The sequence below is a fragment of the Heterocephalus glaber genome, unplaced genomic scaffold, assembly GCF_053883595.1.
Source record: "Heterocephalus glaber isolate CG9 unplaced genomic scaffold, H.glaber_assembly_v1.0 deba00001561, whole genome shotgun sequence".
Classification (NCBI taxonomy): Eukaryota; Metazoa; Chordata; class Mammalia; order Rodentia; family Bathyergidae; genus Heterocephalus; species Heterocephalus glaber.
Window position 1 is genome coordinate 12,295,850 of NW_028258349.1, and position 20,918 is coordinate 12,316,767.

The 20,918-nt window shown below is 48.7% G+C and overlaps 1 protein-coding gene across 9 annotated transcripts in view; it reads right to left on the reverse strand.

Moving 5' to 3' along the window:
* The window catches only part of Nphs1 (NPHS1 adhesion molecule, nephrin), a 21,043-nt gene continuing 125 nt past the window's right edge, over window positions 1–20,918 (reverse strand). Inside the window, exons 2-32 of one of the 9 annotated variants that reach the window (XM_013077387.3) lie at window positions 20,499–20,640; window positions 20,178–20,314; window positions 18,328–19,916; window positions 18,011–18,226; window positions 17,816–17,938; window positions 17,546–17,674; window positions 16,953–17,034; window positions 16,477–16,580; window positions 16,062–16,189; window positions 15,799–15,988; window positions 15,451–15,608; window positions 15,049–15,193; window positions 14,830–14,954; window positions 13,603–13,789; window positions 13,308–13,437; window positions 13,036–13,208; window positions 12,472–12,612; window positions 12,250–12,390; window positions 11,635–11,756; window positions 10,501–10,672; window positions 10,241–10,397; window positions 9,999–10,150; window positions 8,355–8,466; window positions 8,103–8,284; window positions 6,156–6,212; window positions 3,877–3,996; window positions 3,714–3,738; window positions 3,538–3,613; window positions 3,313–3,406; window positions 3,103–3,218; window positions 1–874 (exon numbers count right to left, since the gene is read on the reverse strand). In XM_013077387.3, coding sequence (XP_012932841.2) covers window positions 743–874; window positions 3,103–3,218; window positions 3,313–3,406; window positions 3,538–3,613; window positions 3,714–3,738; window positions 3,877–3,996; window positions 6,156–6,212; window positions 8,103–8,284; window positions 8,355–8,466; window positions 9,999–10,150; window positions 10,241–10,397; window positions 10,501–10,672; window positions 11,635–11,756; window positions 12,250–12,390; window positions 12,472–12,612; window positions 13,036–13,208; window positions 13,308–13,437; window positions 13,603–13,789; window positions 14,830–14,954; window positions 15,049–15,193; window positions 15,451–15,608; window positions 15,799–15,988; window positions 16,062–16,189; window positions 16,477–16,580; window positions 16,953–17,034; window positions 17,546–17,674; window positions 17,816–17,938; window positions 18,011–18,226; window positions 18,328–18,466 — 3,828 coding nt within the window. In that variant the 5' untranslated portion in view covers window positions 18,467–19,916; window positions 20,178–20,314; window positions 20,499–20,640 and the 3' untranslated portion in view covers window positions 1–742. Of the gene's footprint in view, window positions 875–3,102; window positions 3,219–3,312; window positions 3,407–3,537; window positions 3,614–3,713; window positions 3,739–3,876; window positions 3,997–6,155; window positions 6,213–8,102; window positions 8,285–8,354; window positions 8,467–9,998; window positions 10,151–10,240; window positions 10,398–10,500; window positions 10,673–11,634; window positions 11,757–12,249; window positions 12,391–12,471; window positions 12,613–13,035; window positions 13,209–13,307; window positions 13,438–13,602; window positions 13,790–14,829; window positions 14,955–15,048; window positions 15,194–15,450; window positions 15,609–15,798; window positions 15,989–16,061; window positions 16,190–16,476; window positions 16,581–16,952; window positions 17,035–17,545; window positions 17,675–17,815; window positions 17,939–18,010; window positions 18,227–18,327; window positions 19,917–20,177; window positions 20,641–20,861; window positions 20,912–20,918 lie in introns of those variants that run through there. The other 8 variants (XM_087191201.1, XM_087191203.1, XM_087191204.1 and 5 more) reach the window with 8 other exon arrangements.

The following is a 20,918-nucleotide window of genomic DNA, read 5'->3' on the forward strand; positions in this document are numbered from 1 at the left end:
TTTTTTGCATCTACTTCTTTCAATAGAGTTTATTTATATTGATACATGTGTCAGGGTTTATATAGTATGTTTTAGATACTGTAAAAAATAATGAAATAAGAATAGGTAGGACATAACCATTAGCTATTTCAGATGTAATCAAACTCAAAATGAACTGAGTTTGGTTTTTGTTTTATTGTGGTACTGGGGACTGAACTCAGGGCCTTCATACTGAGCTACATCTACAACCCCCTCCTGTTTTTTGTTTTGTTTTGTTTTGTTTTGGTACCGGGGATCGAACTCGGGACCTTGCACTTGCGAGGCAGGCAGCAGAACCACTGAGCTAAATCCCCACGACCCCTCCTCTTTTTTTATACAGGGCCTCTCTCTAAGTTACTAAGTTGCCAGGCTGGGCTCAAACTTGCTATCTTCCTGTCTTAGCCTTCCAGAGTGTTGGGATTACAGGTATGTGGCACAATACCTCGCTCAGTTTTTTGTGTTGAGATGTCATTTACAAGTCACCCTGTCATTGTGGGGAAGTTTAGTTACTAAACCCAACCCCAGGAAGAACTTTGCTTATACTCTGACACCAGCTTGAACCATCTTCTGTCACTTACACACATTTCCCCCCATGGCCTCTCCAGAAAAAATCTGTCCCTTTGTGTCCTATGCAGCTCACTTAACAAGCTCAGCCATGCTGGAATGAAAAAGACCCTAGAGTATTATGTCCTGCAGGTGAAGGAAAGGGCTGCTGAAAAGGCTGTCACACCAGATCTCCCCTTAGCTCAAAGGGAAGAGAATCTGATTCCAGAGGGCCTGAATCTCCTGCCACCTGGTCATAGATTCTTCCTGGACCTTCATACTTGTCCTCAGCCCAGTGGAGGTCATAGGAGCCCTGACAGAAGAAAAGTAGAGTTAGAACCAGAGAGAAAGGCCCTATGGGTCATAACCTCAGCTTTGAAGGACACACTCCCCTGCTCAACTTGCCAGGAAAATGTTTTAGCTTTGAATTATGGGAAATATCCAACATACACAGAGAAGAGAGTGGTAGTAATCAATCTTTCTCATGAATCCCCATGTACTCATCATCTAACTTCAACAGTACTGACCTTTAATTCCTATTTATTTATCTACAGTCCTCCGCTCTACCAACTGAGCTATCGAAGGGTGCATCTGTTTATTTATCTAAATCTCAGTCTTCTCATTCTCCACTTCCACCAACTGTATTATTTTCAAGCAAATCCAAGATATGCCATGATTTCATCTCAGAAAAATAATTCAAATGTCAAATATGAAAACTTTAAAAAGATCATGAAATGAGCCATTGAGTCATGATTCTGTTAATCTTATCCATTTCTAAAATGTTTCTCCATCAAAACAGAAGAGGAAAAAGGCCACAAAGGGTGATATTCCCTGGGGACATTGCTTTGTCCTAGAACTGGGAGAAAATAGTTGTTTAGCTCAGCAAACTAGAGCAGATTGGCCAATGAGCCAACTATGGCCTGCTGTCTGATTTTTCTTTAATTTCCTGAGATCTAAGAATGGTTTGATATTTACAAATTGTTGAGAAAAATTGAAAGAAGGATAATATTTGTGACATATGAAAATTATATGAAATTCAAATGTCAGTGTCCAAAAATAAAGTTTTATTGGAACATAGCCACACTTAATCATTTGTGTATTAGCTATGATTGCTTTTACCTACTGTGGCAGAGCTTAGTAGTTTTGAGGAAGACCATATGTCCCAAACCCCAAAATATTTACTCTCTGACCCTGCAGAAAAAAAGTCTGCAGACTCCATCTGTGCTTTTGAGGGCACATGTGGTCCAGCACCATGGACAGCGTTTCCGCATGCTATTTCCTTTGCAGGGTGATGCTATGATCTGAGAACAGTGTACCTGGGTGGAATGCTGTTACAGAGGGAATTGCTTGGTCCAGAGATGCCAAAGCGTTAGCCAAGACCACATAGAGAATCAGGAGCTCTATTCTACCTCCCTTACTGTAAGACAATGGGTGGGTGTGTGGTTAATGTTTCTGTTTTCACGTGCCCAGCCACCATCCGAACTTCCTCTGAGTTCTCTGTCTTTTTCAACTCTCAGTTCAGTGAAATGAGTAAGGCTGGCTGCTATTCCCTGAACCCACGAGTGGGCTCTGATTCAAGCCAGTCCAATTGATATATTCTATTGCCTTTTTTGTTTTGGTTTGGTTTGATTTGATTTCTTGAGACAGGCTCTCACTATATAGTTCAGGCTGGCTCTAAGCCTGCTATGTAGCCCAAGCTGCCTTCAAACTCCTGGAAATCCTTCTGCCTCAGCCTTTTGAGTGCTGAGATTACAGGTGTGTGCCACTATATCCACCTACTATTCCCTGCTTTGATGACTGGCTCAACAATTATTATATGACCCAAGCTAGACCAATGTGTCAGTGTTGGGCATTTAAAGCTATTGGGAAAGAGGTATTCTGTTTCTTTGAAGATTTCTAACCTAACAGGATACCAAGCTAGACTTGCTGGGAAATCTTTAGGGAAGAAATTTTGTGTTCAGCTGATCCTAAAGACAATTCTGTCTCTTAACTTTTCAACTGAGTAGACAAAAAAAATATTTTCTTTCTAGCTGCTTAACCAGTGTGGTGGAGGTGGTTAAATCTCCAAGGAAATGCACCCCTTTTTTCTTCCATAAGAAGAGAATTGTAGTTAGGCATGTAGCTGTCACCTAAGACTACATTTCCCAACCTCCTTTGCAGTTAGGTGGGGCCAAGTGACTAAGCTTTCACAGATGAGTGTGTACATCTTCTGGGCTTGGACCATAAGGCTGGGTTGTGCCTCTACCACATTCTCTTTTTCCCTTTCCCTCTAGCTGAAACCTCCAGTGAATCTGCCCATTCACACAGATCAGGCCAATGGAAGTGGTAAGAGATGGCAAAGGAACACAATGAAAAGAATTTAGGTTTCAAATAACCATGTACAGCAGAGCTCACCTTTGATAGCTATGTAAGAAAGAAACAGACTGTTCTCTCTAGGCCCTGGACTAAGCAGGCCTCTTTGTCACAGCAGCTAGCTTACACTAATACCATAGCATATAGTGCTCACCAGCCTAGATAGGGTGGTGACACAAATCTGCTCACCATGTGCACTTCATCATAAGGGGGTCCCCAGGCTCCTGGTGGGGCATACATTCTCTCCACCTCATCATACAGGTGCTCAGGAAAGGCCACATCCTCCTCTTCAAAACCTGTGAAGCCTGGAGTTGGGGTAGGAAGTTAGAGAATCAGGGCACCCAGCCTATATGGCAGGAGTACCTTGGGATGCAGAAGTCTTGATTTTTCACAACTCACCTTGGGTATAATCCACTTCCTCCAGTGTGGGGGGCAGCTGGGGGCTGAAGTCCCTCAAGGAGTGGTAATATGGCTCTATTTCTGTTGTGCTAACCTGTCACATGTGCATGCACACAGAAAAACAAGTCTTCTCCACAGATCCAAAAAAGGGAAATGGTTAACCTGAAGCTATTGGTGGAGTCTGTCACTCCCTGTCAGTGAGGCTGTCCAGGCCACCCCTCTCACCGTGGAACTTCGAGTGTCCTGGTCCCCAGTCCACTGGCTCTCCTCATATTCATTCCTGACTTGGTCCTCCGCCGACCTTCCATGATGGAGATGGCAGTTGGGTACTGACTTTCTGCCATCTGTCACCCCCAACCTCTTCCCTCAGAGTCTTGTTTACAGAAAACATGCCCACTTACACTGCTTCTGTCTTCTCTGAGATACCTGAGAGAAATAGGGAAAGGGTCAGAGCCCACCCTGTCCCAGCTCACCTGGCCCTGGAGAAACCTTCACTGTGCAGTAGCCTAAGGGTCTCCATCAACCCTGGGTCTCTATCCCATCAGGAAGGAGGTCTTTACTCACCCTCAGCAAGATGCCTCAGTTTTCGCCACCAGAGGAAAACCCCAACACATGAGGCATTGGAGAGCAGCAGAAGACCCCCAACTGCAAACAGCACAGGCAGCAGGGGCAGTCCTGGGGGTTCTGGAGGGAAGATCCCCTCAGTGACCCCAGTCAATGAGCTCTATGGCAGGAGCAGACTCTTAAGAAAGCCCATCTCTAGCTGGGTATAGTGGCGCATGCCTGTGATCCCAGCTATTTGAGAGGCTGAGGCAGGAGGATTGCAAGTTTGAAGCCAGCCTGGACAATTTAGTAAGACCCTGTCTCAAAATAAAAACAAAAAGGGCAGCCAGGCATGGCAATGCATACTTGTAATCCCAACACTTTGGGAGGCTGAGGCAGGAGGAGCAAAACTCAAGCCCAATCTGGGCAACTTAGTGACTTAGAGAGATCCTGTCTCAATAAAATATTTTAAAAGGGTTGGGGATGTACTTTAGTGTGAAGGCCCTGGGTCCAGTCCTCAGTACTGAAAAGATTAAAAAATTTTTAAAATGTTCTGGCAATGTAGCTCACTGGATTCAATCCCTAGTAGTGAAAAGAAAGAAAAATTGTGCCTACTAACCAAACCCTCTCCTTCAAGGCAAAAAAAATAAACAAGTGGGAGTCTCTTTTCTCACCCTTTTTTGCTGCCCCAAGGGAAGTGGCTCCTTTCCTACCTTCCCCTGAGCAGTGGCTATACATATCCCCCAGCCTTACCCACTGATCATTGACCCACACAAACTAACCAGCAGCAGTTTCCAGCATCACTGAAACAAACTCATACCTCTGAGCCTTAGAATAATCGAGCATCTGGCCTCAAAGTTTTTTCCTCTCAAGTCCACTGCTAGTAACCCTGCAGATTCCATAGCAAGGGACTTATTTCCACCAACTTTCACCCCAGCGAGTATCAGGCTGCCATATCCCTGAGAACAGAGACCTCCTAAGTAAACATCTGCTTGGCATCCAATTCTGTTTCTTGTGCTCATAGCATTTGTTTTCCTTTGGGGGAACAGCCACTTTCCAGTCCCTGTGGCCCACACAGGACTCCTTGATGGGCACATGGCCTAGCCTGGCTGATAAGATCACCCATCTCCCTTTCTTTTGGTTCAGAGACTGGCTTTGACCCAAGGTGGCTTTTTGCCACAATAGTTAGGATACTTCTGCAGGATGCTAAGAGATGCAGTGAAAGCTGAAAGTGTAGGAGGACTTCTCCCCATTCCCCTTGCAGTGCTAGGGATTGAACCCAGGTCTTTCACATTGAGCTATGTCCCAAGCCTTTTAAAATTTTTAAAAATTTGGAGACAGGGTCTTGCTAAGTTGTCCAGGCTGGGCTCAAACTTGCAATCCTTCTGCCTCAGCCTCCTAGAGTGCTAGAATTATAGGCATGTGGCACCATAGCTGGCTCCTTCTTTGCCCTTTTGAAGGAAAAACCTGTGAAAGAAGCTGCCATAGATGAAGGGCAAGCTGAGAGATATGAGAAACAGACTGCTGGTGAGCAATTTGAGGACCTAAATCTAGCCACACCTGGAATTTTCAATTTCATTAACCAAGCAATTCTTTTTAGTACCAACAAATTTAGTGCTGAATTTCTGTCACTTGTCACCTTCCTTTCAAACTCCGAAGGAGCCAAATGTTCACAATTCCCCTCCTGTATCCATTCTTGGGTCATCCTCTTCCACAATGACTTCACTGAGCCATGCAGGACAATAATAAATGTGACAGAAGTAGACTCTTGGAGCTTGCTAGTAAACTGAAGCTTGTCCTTCCTTGCAGTGCTTGTACATCTGTGACCACTTCCATGTGAACAAACCAGCGAGAGGCACATGGCCTTTATCTCCAATGTCCCAATTAAAAACCAGGTGACTATCAGGCACACGGCCCAGTCCAGCTGCCAGCTGACTGTAGAGATGATTCAAACCACCCCAGACCAGAACTGTTCTGCTGAGTCCAAAGAATCATGGGAAGTAATATGGCTTTTCTATAAGCACTTTTATTTGGGGTGGTTTGTTATGCAGCTAAAGCTAACTGATACAGCTTCCTCCCAGAGTGTGAACTCAGCTAATTGTTTTAGAACTGAACTAAATCAGGAAGAAAAAGAATGTATCACTCTAGGCAAGAGGAAAAGCTAAGGATGAAGCAAGAGTCTGCAGGAACGGGGATGAGTCTTAAGTAGCTGCAACCAACAAGGAATAGGAGATGGAATAAGTGACCAGAAGGTTCCACTCTCAGGGGAGGGGGTGGAAGTCAGAGGACTGAGGACTTGCCTGCAGGGTGCTCTGTAGGCAGCTGGTCATCAGGTTCTCCAGAAGGCTGGTCCAGGCCTGGGGAATGGATATAGAGATTGTGAATTAATTCTAAGAATCTGAGATAAGCCTTAAGTATTTCTTAGCCTCTTATTAAGCTTTTCAGCTTAGAGACTCATGGGAACTAGCTTGTATGGCTTCTTATTTCAAAGGAATATTTCAAAGATAGCTGGAAATTACTGATGATAATGGCAATACTATTAATAGCAATTTAAAGGTCAATAATAATGATGAATTATTATTCAGTGTTTTATGATGTGTGCAAGGTCCTTTAACTTGTACTATCAATTTGTTGCATTAACAACAACAAAAAAGATGGGCTCTTAGGATTCCTTAACAGAGGTACAAATTTTAGAGCAAGGGAGGTGAGGTGAATGTAGTACTTTATGTTCTAGTGCTAAAAGGCAAGACTGGAATGAGAAGGGAAAAAAGAAAAGCAAAAAGGAAGATTGTAGGAATAGGAAAGGGTCCTTACTTCCATGCAGAAAAGGCTGCTCCACTAAGCTGCTCCTCCAGACAAAAACGGGGGAGCTTTAAGGGAGCTTTCACAGGCAACGGAAATAGAAGGGGAACAAGGGGCATTTCTTTAAATTAACATTTCCATAGGGCCGGGGATGTAGCTCAGTAGCACCCCACCTGCCTCACAAGCGCAAGGTCCTGAGTTCGATCCCTGGTACCATTAAAAAAAATACATATTTACTTGTACTGGCCCCATTTAAGAACACTTTAGATATATTAAATCATTTTCAACCTCAGGATGGTCTGAGATGAACCTTGCTTTCAGAAACTGGGGCAGAGAGCTCTGTCAGATACCTTCTTTGCAGAAACTGAGGCACTTGCCTGAGCCCACAAAACTAGAAAGTGTTGAGGGATGGCAGAGATATGAATCCAGACTTCTCAGAAACAGGCCTGTGGGATTAACTGCTCCACTACAGTGCCCTTCAGAATCACAATGTGCTCTTTAGTCCTGTTCAAGGAATTTGCCCATTTCATCAGACTGGCTGAATTTTTATTCATAATGTTTCCTGAATAACCTCTTCATGTTTGCAGGGCCAGTATTAATGCCTTCTCTTTCATTTCTGATATTGGTAAGCTGTGTCTCTCTTTGGTTTTAATCAGTTTTATAAATTTTTGTTACTCATTGTTTTTGTTTGGTACTGGGGATCAAACTCGGGTCCTTGTGCTTGCGAGGCAGGAGGCAGAACCACTGAGCTAAATCCCCAGCCCCAGTTTTATAAATTTTATTGATTTTTTCCAAGAACCAGTTTGCAGTTTTCACTAACTGTGACTTCTTGTCTATTAATGTCTGCTCTTCCTCATTTCATTTCTTCTGTTTGCTTTGGGTTTAAATTGCTCCTCTTTTTCTAGATTAAGATGAAAATTTATAATGTCCAGTTGAGGCCTTTTCCAAATCTAATGTCAATACTTATGGAAATACAATGCCTTGTATTTCCCTCTAAGCACTGCTTTAGGTGCACCTTCTAAATTTCTGTTTTCATTTTCATTCAATTCAAAATTTTTGTCTCATTTTCCTTTCCTTTTTCTTTTTCTTTTTTTTTTTCAGTACCTAGAATTGAACTCAGGGCCTCTCACTTGCCAGGCAGGCGCTGCATTGCTGAGCTACATCCCTGGCCCAATTCAAGTTATTTTGTAATTTCCTTTGGTCAGTAATCATATTCAGACAAGATGGACTAGTGGGTAAAACCTGGTCTCTGAAGCTCATCTGCCTGAGTTTCAATCTTATCTCCAACCTCTTCCTAGCTGTGTAACCTAGGTCATTTACTTAATTTCTCTGGATTTCAGTTGATTCATCTGTAAAGGGGAAACACAAGAGTATCTGCTTCACTACACCCCCCTCATAGGTCTTCTGGGGAATTCCCCAACCTGCCCAGGACTGTCCCTTCCCACCTGGGGTGGTGATGGAGAGCTGGGTCCCCTCAGCAGCTAATCCACTGTCTCCCAAGGCATTGCTAGCCAGCAGCCAGACCCTGTATCGTGTGGAAGGCTGCAGCCCGGTCAGTGTGAAGGTGGTGGCCTGAGGTGGTAGGACATCCACGTAGAAAAACCCAGGAGTCTCCAGTGCCTCATACCTGCATGTCAGGGAGGAGTCAGTTCAACCCCACAGGCTGCCACCCCTTACTTGCCTCGACAGTGACTCACCTGATGTGGAACCTCTGTGGCAAACCCCCATCAAAACCATGCTTCCACTCTAGTCCCACTGAGTGGGGAGTCAGGCTCACAACCTTCAATCCCAGTGGTGGGTCAGGGCGGCCTTTGGGCAGAAGTATGGGAGAAGGAGTCAGAGGATACAAAAAGAAGGTTTCATCCAGGCTTTTACTAGGAGTGATTTTAAATATACTGTTGACTTTAGCCAAGTCTGGTGGAGTACACCTATCATTCCAGTACTCTGGGAGGATGAGGCGGGAAGATCACAAGTTCAAATTCAGCCCAGGCAACTTACTAATTAGTAAGACACTGTCTCAGATTTAAAAATAAAAAGAGCTGGGATATAGCGCAGGGCAAAGGTCCTAGGTTTCATACCCAGTATTACAATGAATAAATAAATAACTGAGTTGATTCTATATATTCATGATCATTATGTTCAATAAGATTACTATGAGTGCTAAATTAGCAAATACCAAACTGTCATTTCTAGGGGAAATGCAGGGTTAGGTTCTTTCAGACCTCTCTCCTACAGCATTTTCACCAACCAATCAATACATGATCTTGTTTTATGTGTGTTTCTGTTAAAGATATCTTCTTTAATGTATACTGTTGGCTCACTCGCATTGAACTCATGACCAATAGCGCTATCACCTGGGCCCAAATGAGACTTATGTAACGTATTTTTTCTGGAAGGCACATCACAAGTTTATTTTGCTCAGGATGCTAGATAACATCTCAGCTTTGTGCTTGGGGACACAGCAAAAGCAACAACAAAAAATATAAAAGTGTGAAAAGGGGCACTAAATAAACCAGAGAAAGGACATTTGTCTAATGTACGAGACCTGCAACAAGAAGGCAGAATGACATCTTGTTCAGCCTCAGCTAGGAACATGCACATCAGGTGATTCAAACTATTCATCCCTCTGTACTTGTGTCTGAGTGACCACAAGAGCCCTATGAGTATTGGTTTGGAGATTACAAAAAAATTTTAGCAAATGCGTGAATTTGAAAAAAATAAGAACAGACTATACATTATGTATACTTCATTGGAGTGGATTTTTGTGTGTATGCCAGTCTCACATCCATTCCCTTCATTTCTTCTAGTTATTAACACCTTGCATTTCCTTTGGAAAACCATCTTTCACATTCTCAGGCCATGTGCTTGTGATGGAAGTAACCCCAGTCCGAGTAGGATGAACACGTGACCAGTCCTGACCAATCAGAGTGTTGCCCTCCCCTGGACCAGATGCTTGGTTCAGGGATGAGCTGGAATCCAAATAGAGCCAATGAAATTTAATTCTAGAATTCTCACACACCTGTTAGGAACAGAGAGAATTCTATTTCCTCTAAAAATTCTAACAGACCACTATGAGGAGGCTTAAAATAAAGCCAACCTAAGAAATATGCAGAAGTTCCTGATGACAATTATCCCTAGATTCAGCAAGTCTTCAAAACTCACCTTTCAGTTACTTGAACCAGTAAGTTCCCTACCCCATCTTTTCACGGCAGGCAAAAACTCCCTCCTCATTCATAAACATCTCTCAGGTGTCAGGACACTTTGCGGTTGGGGCCAACTAGGGACTTGGGAGTGGATCCATGGGGTGCCCCCAGTATCCTCCCAGCCCCCACTCATCATACTAATGCTGACGAGCTGAATGTTGGTGTGGTCCGAGCCAAGGAGGTTGGTGGCTGTGCATGTGAAGAGGGCATAATCCTGGGCTGCAGACACATTCGCAATGGTCAAGAGACTGCTATGGACTCCACCCTGGTGGTATGTGTGCTCAGTGTACCTAGAAAGAAGGGGCACACTCACAGAGGGGAATTGGGGCTGGGGAACCAGAGTTTGGGCCGGAACACTGCCTGCCTGGGCCTGTGCTCACCTGGGATCTTCGAGGTCCAGAGGGACTCCATTTTTGGTCCAAGTGAAGACAATGTTGGGGACACCCCGAGCACGGCAGTGGAGGGTGGCAGAACTGGTGCTGTCCCCAGCTGCAGCCACTTTAGTTAGGGGAGTGGGATGCTCCACCTGGGGGGCAACTAAGACAGACAGACTAGGGGTGGTCAACATGAAGTATGTGGGAAGACATGAAAGAAGTGGGTTACTGGCAGGCCTAAAGTCTGGGGTTTGGGTATTACTCACATCTGACCACAAGACGGACCAGGCCTCGGGCTGGAGGTGCCACGCCATTGTCCACAATGCACTGGTAAGCACCTGCCTGGGCCAGTTTGGCATGGTGAATCCTCAGACGCCCTGTGGACCCCTTTGACATTGTCTCTGTGTCATCCAGGCTCTTGTCTTCCTCATCTTCCCCCTGGAGACCCAAGACTGGGAGTTGGCCCCTAGTCTGGCCTGAGATCCCATCATCCCCCAAACTATGTCCCATTGCAGCCTCACTCTCCCAGCTACTATCACCTCCAAAGAGCTATTAAAGTAAAAATTTCTCCCGTCAATCATCCAACCACTTATTCAATTCAGCCATTCCTCCACCAATCAGCCAACCACTCATCCATCCATTTATCTAACCATGCATGCCTCGAACAGCCTGCCCACCCACACAGACATCAGCCCACCCATTCACTGAATCATTTATAGGCTGAGTATGCAGCTTAGTGGTAGAGAGTTTCCATAGCATGACTGAGGCACCATCAAAAAACTCTATCTAAGAGAAATCTATCTATTCATCCATTTATCTTTCCACCCGTCACTCACTCATTCATTCAATCATTTGTCTTGTTTCTATGCACCCATATATCCATTCCTACAACTCCCTACCCATTCACCCTATCTATTCACTCATACATGTACACATTCACAAATACATGCATCTGTTCAGCCTTTTATCCAGCTGCCTGTTTATCCTTAACTGCACAGATCTATCCATCCCTTGATCCAACCATGATTCTTCCAGACATGTTTCTACTGATGGTGTACCTACCCACTCATCTACCCTCTAATCTGATCTATCTATCCACTCACTGCTTTCGTCCCATCATCCACCCATCCTTTCACTTTCATTTCATCCTTCACTTCACTCTTTCATCCACCCATCTACCTATCCACCCATCTGTCCATCCACCCATCTATCCATCCACCTACACACTCACCGAACTATTCATTCATCCATCAATTCATCTGCCATTAAACAAAGAGTCACTAATTCCTGGGGCTTACACCACAAGGTCACACAGATGTGGCCCCCACTCCCAAACACCTTACCTTCAAAAAAGCCACACCACTTCCCCCTCCTCCATTCACCAGACCCTGGGTCCTCACCAGCCTCTCCCAGTTGAACATGTTTGGGAGGATGGGATTGGCATCAGCGGTGCAAACTATGTCCACAGAACCCCCAACATCCACTTCAGTAGGGTCCTGGAGGGCACGGATGGTGGGAGCATCTGTGGGGAAACAGGGGATTGGGGAAGGCACTCAGGCCCAGACAGGCCATGGTGGGAGACGGCTCTAGGTAGGAGAGGTGTCTTACAGGTGACCCCAAAACTTAGGAGTGTCGACACAGTTTGTCCCTTGTGTGGAGTACTTGGAGGAGAGTTCTTAGAGATTCTCAGGGTTAGTGAGGTTGTCCCCATCCTCTACTATGCCTCCGTAATAACTGTTGGACAAGCTGGAATCATGGAAAGATGGAGCTTCCACAGTGGGTATGGTTTCCTGAAGGTGGGTCCCCTTTCTGGATAGAGTTTCTACACTGGGTCTTTCTAGTGGATGGGGGTTCCAAAGGTAGGAAGGTTTTAGGATTAGTGCTTATCCCTGGGTGGGTAGAGCTTCTATATGGAGGAGACCCCACAAGTGGGCAAGCTTCCTTGGTGGGTGTGGCTTCCAAGGTAGGCGGGACTCCCAGAGACCCTAGTTTCCTAGAGCTCTGCAGGGGCTCACAGTGCACATCCAGCCGCACCAGCGCTTCCGCAGTGCCCTCCGCGTTCTGGCAGTGGAGCTGATAGAGGCCATCGTCAGAGCGGGTCACATTCCATAGCTGCAGAGCCCCGTTGGACAGGATGCGATGCCGGGGGCCGCCAGCTGCAGAAGGCCAGGTTAAGGGGCTAGCAGGCCCTCCTACCACTGGGGACCTGCACCCCTCTGTAAGCCCACTGCCTGCACCTGGGCTGAGGCGATAGCCACGGAAGGTCCAGTTGAACGCCTCAGGCGCGGGGTTAGCGGACACGGACACAGGCAGCAGTGCCTCGCCTTGCTCCACTGCGGTCACCACCAGCACTTGCTCCCCCAGGAACTCCGGGGGGTCTTCAGAGGGGCCACCACAGGGAGTCAATAGTGGTAAGGGCAGAGTCAGGGGTAGAGCTGAGGTCAGGGACAAGTTCAAGGGCTAAAGTAGAGGTCACTACTAGGACTAAGGTTGTGGACAAGGTAACAATGTCTGAGCTGAGCTCAGGAGTAAGGTGCAGGATGGAAATTAAGATCCAATTTAGAAAAAGGATAGGAGCCAAGGTCAGGTTTTAGGATGGAGAGAAGGGTCAAGATAGGGATCAGGATCATCACAGAAGGCAAAGTAAGAGGGGGGTTCGGCAGGATAGGTGTTCGTGCAGGGTCAGGAGAAAGGTTAGGATGTGTCAAGATTCAAGACAGGGGTCAAGGACGTGTCAAAGGGAAGACGAGTAATTTAGTGTGTGTGTGTAGGGATAAAAGGGTTCAGGTCGGCGCACATACATAGCACGTTGAAGCGGTAGAAGGAGCTCACGGTTTCGCGGAGCTCTGCGCTGTGGGCTCGGCAGGTCACGCGGTGGCCGTGATCGCGGGATGACACCCGCAGAAAAACGCTCCTGGAGGCAGGAGAGCCTTTGAACGGGGCGTTCTGAGGCGGTGCGGCCATGTCTTCCAGCCTGTGGTCCAGGCAGAGAATTGGGTTGGGCAAGGGTGGGCGTGGTCAGGACCAAGTGGGCGTGGTAAGACCCGAGAAGGGCGGGGCCTTGCACACTCACCTCTCCCCCTCCTTGTCCCAGGACAAGTTGACAGGGGGGTTGCTGCTCACGCTAACGCACGTTAAATTTAAGGGGTCCCCGGGACGCAGTACTGACACGTTGGCCAGGATCGTCAAGTTGGTTGGGGGAACTTAGAGAGCAGGTCGGAGGAAAGCGGCTCAGAAGTGAGGTGACCTGGTCCAGTCCCCAGGCCTCCCCCAGCCTGGGGATCCCTGTTGGTCCCGCCCCACCCGGCCTGGCTCAGACACCGCCCCCTCCCGGGCCCCGCCCCGCCCCGCCCCGTGTGGGCCCTCACACAGCACCACTATCTGCGTGGACGCGCTCAGCTGGCCCGCCTTGCAAGAGAACTTGGCCTTGTTGTCCGGAGGGCCTAGGACCAGCACCAGCTCGCGGGAGAAGGTGCTCCCGGACTTCTCCAGATTTCCCAGCTGCACCCGCCGTGGCTCCTGGGCCGGCCGCGGCTCCATCACGGTGCGCGAGTCCTGAGGACCGGACAGAGCTGGGGGACCGGGAAGCCCCGGTTCCCTACCCAGCTCGGAGACGCCCCCATGGGGTCGGAAGGCACCCCTATCAACGGGTGCCCCGCCAGGTAAAGGTGTGCGACTGCAATTGAGCATTCCCAGCCCGAGTCTTTCCCTCCTCCCCAGGGCCTCCTGTGACCCCAGGACTGCCGCTAACCCTAGCCCCCAAGTCTATAACTGCGCGATTTGCCAAACACCGTGTGCCAGGAAACTCCCTTGAAATTCCCAAACCTTGCGCAAAATTTCTTCTTTTTTCATTTTATGCTTTGTTCTTGTTCTTAAAAATTCCCACTTTCCCCAAAGGAAATTTTTGAGGGACCTTTCCATTAATTCCCTTAATTCCAGTGTCTCTTCACAGATTTCTGAATCCTTCCCCCATAGTTCCTTATTGGTCTAATCTTTTACTAGAATCCTTTGGGTTGCCCAAATTATAGGCATTTTCTCAGAATTCTTTCCAATTAAAATGTAATTCCATTGTCATACCTATAATCCCACCCCGGAATTTCCAGTAATGCCCTGACTTCTCACGATTTCCCCAGAATTCTGTTAGATTTTCTTTGATTTTAAGGGAATTTCACTTTCTAATGAATTTCAAGAATTCGGTTTAATATTAATAGATTTTCAATATTTTGTGGAATTACAAGTCTTTCCTCCAAAATATCTATTTTCTGTAGGTTATAACCTCTCCCTAAAATTCTTGATATTTCCCCTGAATTTCCTTTAATTTAAGTAGAAAATAATTGCTTTATCTGTATAGTTCCCAACCTTGACCCAGAATTCCTTCTTTTATCTAGAAATTGTGTTCCCAGAATTCCTAAAAATGTCCTAGGATTTCATTTAATTCTCATGGCACTTGTGTCTTTTCCAGTCCCATCCAAAACTGAGAATCTCCAGTATTTTTAAAAAAATTTGTGTCTTCCCAAGATTTTGAAGGAGAAGAGAACCTTCTCCTTCCCCCACATCCTGGCCACCCCACCCCACAGCCCTTGCCTGGCACCAACCTTGTACCAGGTGAGGGAGGGGTCTGGATTTCCCCCGATGGCCAAACACACCAGCCTCACCCGGGTCCCAGTCCGGAAGTGCTGCCCCTCTTGGGGTCCCTCAATCCACAGCTTCTGGGCAGGATCTGGGAGGAGAGGTGGGAATAATACTCTGGGATGGGGCCTAGGGAAGGTGATTTCAGGGGCCTGTGGCATTCCTGGCACAGGGTGGTGGCTCACATTTCACATTCAAGGTAAGAGACTTCTTGAAGGTCTCCTTGGTGAAGGCCTCACTGAAGGCTTCACAGGTGAGGGTCAGGCCATTGTCTTCCCGACGCACCAGCAAGGTTAGATTGGACATGGAGATGTGACCACCATGCAGGCCCTAGCAGGGAGCAAGCTTCAGACTTGGGGACTGAGGTGCCCCCATTATACTACCAGAGGCCTGGGTCCACCCTAGACCCCAGCGGGGACACATGAAACATCTCCACCTCCTCATCTCCCAGAGTCAAAGATCAGGGCTCTCGTCTGTGCTTCTCAGGGACTGAGACCTCCAGTCTGCCCGACCCTCCTTTCCCAGCTCCAGCTTTCATGCCCTCGCCCCCTTCTGCCTTGGACCTAGGGGCCTGGCCTCCTCCTCACATCCATGACTGTCTCCTCCGTGGGCTGCAGCTGCCGCCCACCCAGCCACCAGCGCAACAGGACCCTCGGGCGACTAGACTTTGTGAGGCAGCAGAGAGTCACATTCTTGTTCTCAGACTGTGATACAGATCCCAAGATGGTTACGGCACTGGGAGGAACTGCAGGACAGATGGGCAGAGGAGAGACACATGGCTGGGCAGGGGTCCTCAATTTTACCCCAGACAGACAGGGAGTGGATGGGGAACAAATGATGAGGTCTTTGACATCAGGTAGGCATGATTTGGGGGCACAAACAGATGGTTTGCTGGGACGGGAGCTGGCAGATGGGCAGCTGACATCAGAACTCACAGGTGACCTGCAGGGTGATACTTCGTTCCTGGGTCCCTACAGATACACTGTTGTAGGCTTCACAGCTGATTCGAACTCCATGGTCTTCTGGCCGCACAGTCATTGTGAGTACACTTCGGGCCGTGGCGTGGGTGAGCTCTGTCCCCCACGCTATGGGCACAGGTTGGCCATTCTGGAGACAAGGACGGGCCTAGACCAGCTCAGAGCCAGCTCCTGCCCCCTGCCCTCCCCCTACCACCACTCCTCCCTCCCTCTGTCCTCACCTTCAGCCACTGCAGTGTGGCTGGTGGGTTTCCCCCTCGGGCTGTGCATGGGAGCTCCAAGTTCTGCCCTGCTCTAACGAGCCCCTCGTTTAGGCCTGGCCATTCGATGACAGGAGGTCCTGGGGGAACTGGGGAGCAGCAATCACTCAATAGGCCTGGGAAGCCCATCCATTCTTTCTAGTCACTATGGTCTGCCTCAACACAGGGTCTCTCTATGTAGCCCAGGCTGGCCTTGAACTTGTGGTGATCCTCCTGCCTCAGCCTCCTGAGTGCAGAGATTACAGGTGTATGCCACCATGTCTGACACTCCATAGTTTTTCTATGTCTGAATTTTCCATAATCCGTGTGGTTCTTCAGGACCCTCAAATACTGATTTCCACCCTCAGTGTCCATGATAGCTCAGCTGTCCACTTACACAAAACATTCATGGTGATTGAGGCCTTGATGGGGCTGACCAAAGCTGGACTGTACCCCTCGCAGATTAGTAACTTCCCATTATCCGAGCTCTGAGGTGTCACCCTGGGTTGAAAAATTGGGGTTCTAGAATCAGAGTCATCATCTGAAATTTAGGGAGGCAAGGTCAAGAGGTAGGATCCTCGGTCCCCTTGCCTGGTCTCTGTCTCCCTACTGGATTCTTCTAAGATCTAGAGTTTCAAGGAAGAGATTCAGGGCTTTGACAGTAAGAACTAGACCCAAATCTTTGTGTCTGATACCCAAGAACTGGGGTTCCCATGACAAAATTTTGAGTGTCCAAGTGAAGAATTGGGTCTCCCCCCAAAAAAGAAGTGGGCCCCAAATACTTATCCCAACCCTAGTTCCATGTTTGAATTCCTGAAATATGGGACTCTCATGGGTCAGGCTCAAGAGAGAGGATGTCTCCAACCTGCACACCTGGCTGTGGCCTCTGTGATGAAGAGTTTCTCCTGGGACCCTTCGCTCACGTCGACAGAGATGCTAGATACTGTTTGTCCACCTTGGGGCAACAAGAAGGCTGGAGAGGTGCTGGGTTCCCCCTATGATAGATTCTGGGAAACATGGCCTGGAAGTCTTGGAGTGGATACGATGCCCCTTTCTCCTGGGGGTGCCAGCTGTGTCCCCTCCCTGCCTCATCCAGGACTCCCTGAATACCAGAGTCCACAGGGCAGAGTCCTGTGTCTCTCCCTTCTCCTCCCTTCCTGGTTGCATTCAGCATCCCCCATCACCTCCACTTCTCATTTCTGCACTGCCATCACCATCTGTATCTCACCTGAGCTTCAGCTTGTCCAGGGCCCCAGACCAGCATTGCTGCATTCTCCTGGATCCCTCCCCTGTAATCCCCTCCCATCCTGCAGGTCCCATACTGCCTCAGCAACACCCATGCCTGCCCCTAGGTCCCCATCTCAGGGATGACATATTTTCTGGGCCCCAAGAGGGCACTGGTCAGGAACACACCCCATCCCTACTCCATGGTGTCACACTGCCCCCTTCAATCCACGCACACTCACTCTGGAGGAAGGCGATGTCAGGTGCTGGCTTTGCATCCCCAGACACACAGCTGATCTCATACTCCTGCCCAGCTACCCAGGTGACTGTGGTCCCTGCCTCAGGGGTCAGCTGAAGCACCTTGGGCGGAACTGGAGAGAAAAGGTCTGGAGTAAGCCCTCACCTCTGAGAAGGACATGAAGATTTGGGTCAAGACTCCTTGCCCAGGAGATGAGTCCTGTACCCCTGAGCCCTTACTCCTGGGTCCTGGGAGACACGAGTCTCACCCATACCCAGGATGGAGAGGATCACTCTGGGAGACACGAGTTCAGGGCCTGTCTCTGAGCGGCCAACCTGGCACTCATACTCTGCGTCATCGCTGAGGTCACATGTTTCAATGCGCAGGTGGAATTCACCTATGAGTGGAGCCCAAGGTCAGGACCACAGCCTCTGCTGGTAGCTCAAGGCCCCAGGCTCTGATCCCTCACCTCTAGCAGGATCTCCTTCCATGCGGTATCTTGGGAAGCCTGGGATCCCTGGGCTGGGGCCTAACAGCAGGCCATCCTTGGCCCACTGTACAGCACTGCCAGGTGCACTGACGCCACACTTCAGCTCCACCGTGGCTCCCTCTACTGCCGTCAGGTTTTCAGGTAGGGCCCAGAAGCCTCGAGAGACTGAGTCAGAGATTGGCGACTGGGCCATACCTGGGGACACAAGGGGGCCAGAGGAAGGAACAGAGGGTCTGTCTAGGGGAAAATGTTGGAAACCAGAGCCAGTAGACACTGGGAACCAGAATTCCGCTCACCTGTGATCAGCAGCCCCATGAACAGCAGGGAAGCCCTGATGGGGATCCTCAGGGCTGTTCCAGTGCCTCTGACCATGGGCGTCACAGCATCCATTATCTGCCACCTGCTTCTGCCACTGTCTGTCTGTGGGTCCTTCATTCTGTGTCTCTGTCTCCTTTTCTTCTTTCTCTTCTTCCTCCCCCTCCTTCTTCCTCTTCTCTCTCTTTCTTCCCCTCCCCCCTCCTTTTCTCTCTGTTTTCCTCTCTCCTCAGGAGTGTCTCTTTGTATCTGTTTCACCCTTCCTCTGCTTTCTGTCTTAGGTTCTTCTCTGCCTCGTTCTCTATCTTTCCCTGTTAAATACTTTCTCTCCACAAGTCTCTTTTAATCTGCCACCCTACCCCGATGTGTGTGTGTCTGTTTCTCCCTGTTTCTCTCAATCTCTCTCAACAGTCTCTTTCTCTTTCTTTTCTCCTCTACCCCTGTCCTTGCTCTTCTCGAACCACTCACAGCCCCTTAACCTGCACTTGCTGCTTAGAGTCCAGTGGCCCTGTTAGCCCAGGAGAGCCAAGAGGCTGAAGTGTTCAGTGGCGGCACTGAGCCACTCCTTGGACCCAGCCTGAGCTTCCCTCCCATACCGCTGCTCCCCCAGGCTCCTGCTGAGCCTCCAGCTACAGCCACTGCCCATCAGGCTCCTCCCAGCCCAGCTAGAGCATGAAATCCCCTGTCAGCACATGCCAGGCATATCTTTGGTGCCTCCCCAAGCCCCTTGACCCTGAGGGCCTGGGAGAGCAGGTCAGACCTGGACTATCTCACAGTTCAGCATGGAGAGCAGACAGCTGGGCTGTGTGGGTGGATGGCTGCCCAGCTCTTCCCTGCCTGGATGTATGACCTTGGCAAGTCTCTTGCTTCCCTGAGTAGCCATCAGCCTCTCAGAAACATCAGGAATCTTTGCTTAGAAATGTGTGAGAGTGTGTGTGAACCTGGGAGTGTGTGGGAGGAAGGTGAAGCTATCTGATGGCATACAGGTGTGAGTGTACCTGTGAGTGTGTGAGCATGGGGGATGAGAGTGCAGTGTGATCTGGGAATACATGTGGAGTGTGAGTGTGTGTGAGAGCATCTTCAGCATGAGAGTGCAGAGTGCAAGGCACTCAGGGGGTGGGAATAAAAAACAGAATTCAAGTCTGCCAGCAGCCAGCGTGGGTGTCCTTTGGCAAAGGCCATCTTCTGTCCCTATTTCCATCTTCTCTATCTCTTCCTTCCTTCTCTGTGTGTCTCTCTATCCATCTTGATTTATCTTTCTCCATCCCTTTGAGATATCTCCCCCCCCCATTAAATCTTTAGCAATGTCACTGTCTCTATGCCTCTACGTGTCTCTGTTCTCATCTTGATCACTCTGGCTACCCCACATTCTGTTTCTCACACACCAGGAGCTCAATAAATATTTCTCTGTCAGCCTCTGCCTGTGCCTCTTTCTCATTAGTTTCTCTAGCTTTGAGTCCTGATCCTCACATCCCTGCATTTTATAACCATATGCTGCCTGGCCTGGCCTCCCACCCCGGTGTGCACATACATACTCACATGGGGTAAGCTCCTTCTGCCTGCTTATCTCCTGCAGGAATTGCAACTGTTTGTTTTCTCCCCTTTCCTGAGACACCCCCCCCCCCGCCCCCGCTTCCTGGTCCTCCTCCAGGAAAAAGATGAAGCATCTGGCCCCAGCCCCAGAAGTTCCACCCTTGATGCTCATCTCCGACCCCCCCACCCCCGTTATTCACTTCTTGCTTTCCTTCCACAGTCCCTTTCCCAACTGCCCCCCACACCTCCTGGGAAATAGGCTGGAGACAGACCTGGGGGGTTGTCATGGGACCCTTACCAGATGGTGTCCCTGGGGGCCAGGGTGTAGAGCTGTCAGTTGTAGGGACCTTTAATTAGCACAAACCTTCTATCCTCCACCTTGGCTGTTTTCCTTCTTTTTATACTCCTGGGACTCAGCTCTCCATTTTTTTATGCCTGTGGCCCCAGAGACCCAGAAAGGGGAAGCAACTGCAGGTGTCTGGAAAAACAGCCTCATCACCTGGCTTCCTCCTCAAGACACAGGAGTCCTAGACCCAAGCCCATCCTATTTCAAAATTCAAGCGCTGGATTCACCACATAGAAGCAGAATTTCAGGACCCCAAAATTAGGACCTCAGGACCTTCTCTCAGACCCAGCTGTCCAGATCCTCAGCCCTTCTCTCCAAGGACCCTGGAGTTCAGGTCTCCAATCCTCTGGCCTTCCCCTGGAATACACAGGACTTAGGACAGATGTTCACTGTTGATTTTCAAATCCTCCTGGGCCTGTGTGGGGGTGGGAGAGAGACTGGCGGTTAAATCCACTGGCTCTTAGAGTTAAGACCAGATATCCTGACCCTGGCCTAACAGCACCATGCTGCAGGCCTCAAGGTGTTCAGATCATCAGTGTCTCAGCCAGCAGAGGGCTGAATCACCAATCCCTTACAGCCCTGGAAGTCCAACCCACTGCCATTTAGGTAAGAAGGACCCCAGGGACATCTAAGAACCTGAATGCAGACTTTCAGTTGCTACAGGTCCAAGAACTGGCAGGCCCAAGGTCCCAG